Genomic DNA, 9313 nt, shown 5'->3' on the forward strand with positions numbered 1-9313 from the left:
ATATTTATGAAACACTTGTGTTTTTCTGTCAAACTTGCCTTTCAGAAGATGAGTACCTGCCATTATGTAAATTAACACTATGATTATTTACTACTTGGGGGCTAGTGGCGCAGAAAGGAATAGAATTTCCTCCCTGCAGCCACAGTATTTACAGAGACACTTACAAAGGGAAGAAATAAAAATTTCTACACTGTGGCACTGAAGGTACATGATACAGGTTAAAAACATAACAGTGCTTTAAAAAATGGAATTATTGAGCCCATGTTATTAAGAAGGACAACATGAACGAAGTGAAGTTGTAATGCTGTAGTGATTGTCCTAACGCCACCCCACGCATTGCCGATGGTAGAAGCTTTAACTGGTGCCTGCAGCCAGCTCCAGTGAGAACTTTCCTCAAGCAGAGCTGGTGGTCACCTGTCCAGATGAGACGGAAAAGGACAATTTACAGCACGTGACTACCCACCCAGGTTCTGGGCTGGTCACCTGGGTTCTGCCCTCCCATCTGCTTTTTTCTCCCTCTCTCGGACTAACGCCACTGATGTCTGGCAGCCTATTCCAAATCACAAACTTCACATTCACTCCAACAGTCTGGAGTCCAGTACGCTCCACTCCAGCAGAAGAATAGGGAATTACCGCCACAAAAAATTTAAGATCTTTTGGCACAACTGGAAACTACAGATCTTTCAGAGTTCACACAGCCTGTGATCTCGCAGAGGTAAAAAAATTCCTAGGAAAGAGTCAGGCCTTTGTTTACTTTCCTTCCATTTCTTGCCTGTAGCTGCTTGTGTCCCAGACTGTGTAACGCAGAGAAATGTTGCATAGCAAAAAAAAAAAAAAAGAGAGTGCAAGGAGATTAAAAAAGCCAGCAGCTTGTATTTCCCGTGATTTTCCCCATGGTGCTGTGGTATACCCCGCCTTCTCTGCTTTCCCACAGAGTGCCCCAAAGCACAGTTTTTTTCTGCAAGATGTGTGGAGAGTGTAACTGATACAGCCCCCTTTGGCTGTATAACTACGTGTGTTTTTAAACAACTAGAAAACCCAAGTGTTCTGACTGAAATAGTTACAATAATAAAACACCACCAGCCACACAGATTTTCTCTTTTTGTATTTTACTTAACTTTTTTTTTACCGAAACTTGAGCAAAATTTGGCTTTGGACAAGCAATCTGTACACTCAAAGGAACCCAAAATACAAATATAATACTGGGATTCTACAGTAGCCAGAGATGTATACAATGCATGATTTCTTCTGACTGGTACTGTGATGTGGATCCAGACTAATGCTCCTGAAACCAGTGGTTTCCCAAAATTTGCATAAGCAAAAGATTTGGCATACGGTCAGACTGTCCATTTTAATTTGGCCTTGAAAGATTCTAAAATATATGGGTAGGAACCTGATATGTAATATAATCATTCAGTTGTGACTAAGCCTGAAAACCCTGTTTAGGCCTGTGATCTTCAACTTTTTGTAACGTGCCAACCTCTAAACATTTTAAAGTTGACCCTCACATAACAAATTTAAGCTTCTGATGATCGATTTGCTTTTCTTACTTACCTTTTGCAGATCCATTAGAAGTAGTCCATGGATCCCAGTTGAAACCATTGCTTTAGACAAAATGGCAAATACTGTTTACAGAGAAAAGGCAAGAATAAAACTACGATGTGGAAAGAGAAGAACAAGATGGAGTATAGATTTCTTAACTGTAATCAGTATTTCAGGGCATCACCACGGAGCAGCTTCTGTTGTGACTGCAGCTCCTGTCAAGGCAGCCAAGGTGTGCGAGCTCGCCCAGGGCAGGCAGGCAGCGCACCTGCGGCATCCGAGCGGCTCACGGCAGCAGAGCCCGCCAGAGGAACGCGAGGGACAAGGCGGCGAGCTCCAGCCCAGGCTCACAAGCGCTCAGAGCCAGCTTAGGTGAGGTGGAGTTACAGCAGCGACTGCTGCCTGGGCTCAGCCGAACGGCAGGGCACTGGAGCTTCCCTGACTGAGCAGGAATGCCAATGCGCATGCTGCACTTGCGGTAGAAGCACAAACAGATAAATCGTATATTGGTGCATATGATGTACACATGTACATATTTCATATATTTATTTTTCTTAGAAAACATTGCTGCTGTTTATGTCCATTAATTTACATATATTTATTCTTACTACAGTATCATTTATAACAATACTTTCACTTCTATAGCACCTCCTCTTCAAGGATCTCCAATTGCTTAAAAACTTTTAATAAATAAAGCCTCACATCTTGCCTGTGAGGTAGGTCAACGCTATTATCAAACTTTACAGATGCATTAGCTGAAGAACAGAGAGGTTAAGGCCAAAATTTTCAAATGTTTGTACCTGAAGTCAACCATCTAAATTCTCATTTAGATGCTTAAATGAAAGTCTCATGATTTTCTTTGGTGCAGAACATCCACAACTACTGCTGAAGTCAACAGGGGCTAATGGTCAGGCCTGATTTTAGGAGGCATACACCTTTTCACAGCTAACGAGCAACTCCGAGTTTGAAAACACTGGTCTAAATACACAAACCATGGTCAGAGCCACAGTTGATCCCAGTAATTTATCTCCTCAGGGCCTTTATATTTAAAAGGCTGGTTGCGGATCTTTTTAAATAGACACAAGTGACACAAAAATCATATACTGTTTCCACAAACTGTGTCCATCGTAACAGAGTCTGTATAAATACTGCTTGGGTTTGTGGGGGTTTTTGGGTGTCAGGGGGCTGTTTCTCACAGATTTGTGATAATCAAGACAACGCACAGTACACATCACTTGTGCAGTCATAAAACACATCACGCATCTTCACCTGCTGTCTTTACATTTCTACATAGTAAATTCCTTTGTACTTGTGATAAATAGAAGTGGTCAAGTAAAGGTCTATTAAGAGGATACTTGTCAGAATATCATGCAGACAGCTTGCAAAATACATGTACTAAAAGTTCACTTTTCAAATTCTTGAATTGTTAAGCACGAAAATAATTACTTCATTCCATTACAGTACTGTGTAGAAACACGGAATAAGCAGCAGTATCTTATTCCCAATAGAATAGATTATAACAACTAATTAAGTTAAAAAAAATCAGGCACCAAATGAATCATCCCGCAACACAGAACAGTGTCTATATAGAGTGCTCTCCCTAATATACTACAAAACCAGCTGTATGGCAATGTTTTTCCATTTCATATCATGAGCAACTTGTCACATTTCAAAGACATCTTTGACGTTTCAACCTCACAGAACAGAAACCGTTTTCTACTGGTCTTTACAGAAACTCCTAACACAGAAGAGAAACTTACCGAGAGGGAAAACCAGTCTTATTATAGCTACCTCAACCAAAAGCAAATGTTCAATACACGAACTATGCTACCACGTTCCACTTCTCCAGTGATGCTGAAAGTCCATATTTTAATGTGGGCTTCTCTCACTGTGTAAAACCTGAAATCAATAGCCAATGAAATATTATTCTCAACCACAGGAGAGCTCCATTAATTAAATAGTCTTCCATAAATTAAGTGTACAATGTAGTGTTTCAGTCTCCCACATTAAATGAGAATTTCAAAGAATTAAATAATAAAGCTTATTTTAAGCAACCAACAGAGGGCCCGACGGCCTTCTAATAAAATTATAACAAAACCGTACTCAATACATGTAGGGAAACTTTGGCTCAGTCTCTTTAAGGGAACACATTTCTGTTACAGCTTCTTCTACGTGTACTGGTCAACTTCATGAAAGTGGAAACGCAAAACGCATTCAACATCGTCATCCTGTTCTGCTCCTAACCACAGACTATCTCTCCAATTATCTTCCAGGTGGGGGCAACAGTAAGCCAGTTTTCTTTAATCGAGATCGCGTCCTTCTGCACCAGGGAGCACAGAACCCCGGGTGCGCTCCCGATAGCGGCGGGGAGGAGCGCGCCCCCACCCTCACCGCCCCAGCTCCCCGGGGAAGCCCGTCGAGACATCTTGGCGAGAGAGGCGCGTCCTGCCCTCCCTCCAGAGCGGCCGGGCCCTCCTCGGCCCCTCGCCTGGTCACCCCGCAGACCATCCCTGCCACCTCGGACGGCGCCAGAGCCACGGGGCTGGCCTGGCTGCAGGGTCCTCCGTGGCGGGCCTGCGGCCTGTCACCATAGCGGACCTGGGCCTGAACCCCGCCGACCCCCCGCCACCACGGCAGGCCCCAGGCCCAGAGCTGCTGAGCCCAGGAGAGCCACGGTCTTGCCTGCGTCCTTCCCCCGCTACTGCTCACCCGCCTCTCGGCCAGGTCAGGGCTAACACTGACCAAATGAGGGGTACCCGGGAGCAGGGGCTCCGGGCCCGGGCAGGGCCGCCCGACCGCGCTCTCCCCTCGCAGCGGCGCTGGGGGGGGGGTGTGTGGTGGTGAGGCGGACCCCGGCTTCCCTCACGGCCGCTCGCGCGTCCCGCCCTGCCCAGCGCAGCTCAGCAGCTCAGCCCCTCAGCGGCCGCCCGGCCCGGCCCGGCCCCGCTCCGCCGGCGCTACGTGTCGCTCCTGCGGGCGGCTGCCGCCCGGCCCCGCGGGGTGCCGTTGGCGGTCGCCCCGCCGGTCGCCGCCGCCGCCTCGGGCCGGTACTTGAGCCAGCAGATGAGCCATGTGACGACAACGGAGAAGAGGGCGAGGATGCTGGCCACCGACAGGCAGATGGGCCCCACCGGTGACGGCGAGGCCGGGGCGCCGGGCCCGGCGTCGCCGCCGTACTGGTTGACGAAGATGAGGCCGGTGAAGAGCAGCACCACCATGGAGAGGAAGGAGACGACGACGCACACGCAGCCGGCGCTCAGCGCCGCCCGCTTGCAGCTCTGGCAGCTCTCGTAGCCGCCGCCGGAGGAGCGCGGCCCAGCCCGGCCGGCGGAGGCGGGGGTCGGCGGGGCGAGGGCGGCCGCCGCCTCCCGGGCGCGGAGCTGGCGGCGGGGCGGCAGCGGCGGCAGGCTGTCCTGGGGCAGCGGGTCGCGGGCTCGTAGCTGCGGCGGGCAGGCGGCGGCCAGCTTGGTGTTGACGGGGAGGCCGTGGACGCGGTGGTCGGGCAGCGCCGTGCGGTGGCGGCAGAGCGGGCAGGCCAGGGAGCCGCCGGCCGACCGGCCGGGCCCCGGCCCCGGCTCAGCGGCGGAGGCGGCGGGGGGCTGCTGGGAGGCCCGCAGGTGCAGCTGGCTCAGGCACTCCTGGCAGAACGTGTGCAGGCACTCCAGCAGCTTGGGCGCCCGCCGCTCCTGGTCGAAGTAGTTGTAGCAGATCTTGCACTCGTAGTCCTCGTAGCTGGGGGCGGCCGCCGCCGCCGCCTCATCCTGCCGCCGCCCGCCCTGCCCTACGCCGCCCTTCTGCGCCGGCTCGGCCATAACATCTCGCCGGAGGGGGGACGGAGAGCCGCGGAAAGGCGGGGAGTCCCGGGCCGCCCCGCGCCTGGGAGGCTGGCGGGGAGCCGCGGCCCCGCCGCCTCCTGGCCGCGCCCGCGGGCTGCGGTGCGGTCCGGCCCGGCAGGGAGGGAGAGAAGGAAGGAGGCAGGGCCGGCGATCGCTTGCCTGCGCCGCTCGCCAGCCCGCCGCGCCGGCGGCTGCCGCGGGCGGGGGGCGGGATCGGCGCCGACCGCACCTGGGAGCGGCCGCCGGTGCGCGGCGGCGGGGAGCGCGCCCCGGCCGGGGCGGCGGCGGCGGGGCCGTTGGAGCGGCGGGCGGTGCCGCCGGGGTGCCGCAGCCGTGGGGCCTCCCGGCTGGCTGCGCCCCAGCGGCGTGCCCGCCGCGCTCGGGGTGGGCATTTCCGACCACAGCGGGTCTGCGTTGGCTCTAGGAAGAACTCCCAGGTGGAAAATGCCGGGTAGCTTTTTAGTCCTGAATTGTATTTTTCGTAACCATTCTATTGATTTTAAGAGTTTATGGGTGTTTCCCAATGTGATTATGCATTTGGACCAGCAGTTATGATTACAAAACTATTGTTAGGCAGCGAACACTGCTAATTAAGGGTTAATATGGGAAGGTTGGGAGCCGTATGTTGCCAGGTTAACCTCTGTTCAATACATTTCAGCTCGAAGGCTAACATACTTTGCTTCTCTTTGGGAAGAACCTTTTGTGCACTGTCATTTTCTTTCATTATGCACCATGAAAATAAAAGGTATTTTATTCTGGAAACCAGAAGTGGAAGGAGCTACTGATGTAGCTGTTTAACATCTTTGTTGGTGACATGGAGAATGGGATCCAGTGCACCCTCGGCAAGTTTTCTGATGACACCAAGCTCCGTGGTGCAGTCGACGCACTGCAAGGAAGGGATGCTCTCCAGAGGGACCTTGACAGGCTGGAGAGGTGGGCCCATGCAAACCTCATGAAGTTCAGCAAGGCCAAGTGCAAGGTCCTGCCCCTGGGTCTAGGCAATCCCAAGCACAGGCTGGGCGATGAGTGTATTGAGAGCAGCCCTGCGGAGAAGGACTTGGGGCTGTTGGTGGATGAAAAACTGGATATGAGGCAGCAACGTGTGCTCGCAGCCCAGAAAGCTAATTGCATCCTGGGCTGCATCAAGAGCAGTGTGGCCAGCAGGTCGAGGGAGGTGATTCTGCCCTCTACTCTGCTCTGGTGAGACCCCACCTGCAGTGCTGCGTCTAGCCCTGGGACCCCCAGCACAAGACAGACATGGACCTGCTTGAGTGGGTCCAGAGGAGGGTCACAAAGATCACTGGGGGCTGGAGCACCTCCCCTGTGAGGACAGGCTGAGAGAGTTGAGGTTGTTCAGCCTGGAGAAGAGAAGGCTCTGGGGAGGCCTTACAGTGGCCTTCCAATGCTTAAAGGGGTGTATAAGAAAGATGGGGAGGGACTCTTGATCAGGAGTGTAGTGATAGGATGAGGGGTAACAGTTTCAAACTGAAAGAGGGGAGATTTAGATTAGATACTAGGAAGAAGTTCTTTACTGTGAGGGTGGTGAGGCACTGGAACAGGTTGCCCAGAGCAGCTCTGGCTGCTCCCTCCCTGGCACTGTTCAAGGCTGGGCTGGATGGGGCTTTGAGCAACCTGGTCTAGTGGGAGGTGTCCCTGCCCATGGCAGGGGGTTGGAACTAGATGATCTTTAAGGTCCCTTCCAACCCAAACCGTTTTTTGATTCTGTGTGTTTTTATTTACATGCTGGCATTGCTATAAGATTGAGAGCTTTTGCCCAGTTTAATGAAAAACAATCCAAACAATAAAGCATTCATAGCTTCCAATGTCATATGTTAAACAATCTGATAGATTTCACTAAATCAAATTGTTCTCTGTCATAGGGAAGTCTGGAGTAACTCCATTATCTTTGGGAGTAGCACAGGCCATAAAAGTAATTATTTCTCTTTGTAGTTCTGAAAATGCACTTGCGGGTGGGAATAGCTCTAGGCAGTTAAGGCCTGAGTTTCAGGCGCACCGCATCGCCCCTACATGTTGTTAAAGCTGCATCTTGGGAACATCAGCTCTGGACTGAGAGCTGTCTCAGATCAGACATCTTCCTCTCTCTGCTGTGTGACATGCTGTTTCAGGCATGCTTCACTGCAAATGCTGGAGGAAGCTCTCTCTCCTCCTCAGTATTGGACCCTTCTGTCTGTCTGTGCTGGGACTGACTTGTTCTTGAGCCCTGAGTATTCTTGAAGAGCCAAAGAAAATGGGGAAACTGTTGTTTAGAAAGACTGACTTGGAAATGTGAAGAGACGCATGTTGCTAAATAGTGGTGGAAGATCTGAAGATTGTCCACGAGTCCTTGAACAATAAAACTAGCAAAAGAGGGAACTTCTTTAAAGTTTTTCAGCTTAGCGTAAAATGAAATAATAGGGTAAAGTGAATGGGATAAAGAGAAAAATAGGAACATTCTCTGTACAGGGAGCCAGATCCTTTTTGTAATTTATCCTGGGAGATGATGTAGAGTCTGTTAAAAGTCTAGGTTTAGACTCTGAAAAGAAAAAAGAAAATTACTTTTGCTGTCATTGTCCATAGTGCAGAGCTTTGGCATGCAGAGTCAAAAATCACCCTTTTATAAAAGCCCACGCTGGTTTCCAAATGCACAGCTAATCTGTCCCCATCGCCTGGAAGACTTTTTTAGTGTTACTGTTTTCCCAGGGCTGCGTATCGTCCCTGATGAATTTGAACTGTTTTCATCTCACTCTGATTTCTTCAATTTTTTACACTAAATCTCATCTTATTTACTTAGATATTCTTAAATGTATGTTTCTGGTGTTTTGTTTTGATTTGGTTTTTATTTGCTTGCTACTTGTTTCCTACTTGTTTCCCAGTTAGTGTTGTCTTCCTATTTAATTAGTTCATTGTTAAAAGATGTGTGTCAAATTATCTCAGGCACCGCCCTTATATTATTGCCACTTTCATAACCCTACAACTTCCAATTAATTTTCAAAACATGTGAAAGTGCTTAGATCCAAGCAAATCTGAATTAATTTTTCAAGTAAAAATTTTTGAGGTACTGTACCAAATGCTTTAATAAGGTCCAGATAGATCAGCTGCATTTCTGGTTCAAACTGCTTTGCCCCTGTCTTTTGTGTTCTGAGTTTGCTTATCTGATGTGTATCTGCCTTGAGGTCAACTGAAACTCCACCTAATAAGTATATGAAAGTCATCATTGGGAAAGCTTCCTGTAATTCTGGCATGAAAACTACACAGAATAGATGGCAAAGTTGAGCATAACTGAAAAAAAAAAAATAAAAATGCTAAATGCAAAATTAGGATGAAATTTACATTTTTTTTTTTTTAAAACTAACAATGAGAAAAACTACTGTGTAGTCACAGAAACTTCTTTGCTTGTAATTACCCCTGTGAATACAATGCTGTATAACTGGATCCTGCACAGGCAAGGTTATCTTGTGCTGTGCGGCCCCTGGAGAACATTATTTAACGGAACATATAAGCTGCATGGTCCCCGAGCATGGTGAGATGCTGCTTTTTTCTGTGGAAGGGTGCAACTCCTCTTTACCTCTTTGTATATCTAGTGGCACTTGCGAGTTCTGTCCTTACCCTTTTGCTAGCACAGGAACTCATGTGATGACACAGCAAGTCAGTGCATGGAGATGATCCAGCTGAACACTGTTTACATTTTATTAGTTTTTCAGCTGAAACAACTCAGTGAAGCAGATCGCTGGCTGGGTGCAAGAGGTCTGCAGCCAGTGCAAGGAAGAATGCCAGTGGCTCTGTGGTCAGGAGAGGAAATGAAGCTGGGACCACAGCGGTCCTTTTACTTACTTTACTATGGAACAAAGCCATTAATGATTTCAGACCTTTTGTCTTAGTCTAGCATTGTGTCGTGTATAATGGGATATTCTAGTCCAGAGCAAGGCCTGAAACCC

At 49.5% G+C, this 9313-nt stretch overlaps 1 protein-coding gene across 1 annotated transcript; it reads right to left on the reverse strand.

Annotated features, from left to right (window-relative positions):
* Positions 1-4499: 4499 nt before the first annotated feature.
* RNF228 (ring finger protein 228) lies at positions 4500-5354 on the reverse strand. The gene has a single exon (XM_086468467.1). The coding sequence runs from the start codon at positions 5352-5354 to the stop codon at positions 4500-4502; it is 855 nt and encodes a 284-aa protein (XP_086324593.1).
* Positions 5355-9313: the final 3959 nt, after the last annotated feature.

The sequence above is a fragment of the Leptosomus discolor genome, chromosome 7, assembly GCF_034619465.1.
Source record: "Leptosomus discolor isolate bLepDis1 chromosome 7, bLepDis1.hap2, whole genome shotgun sequence".
In the NCBI taxonomy this organism is placed as follows: domain Eukaryota; kingdom Metazoa; phylum Chordata; class Aves; order Leptosomiformes; family Leptosomidae; genus Leptosomus; species Leptosomus discolor.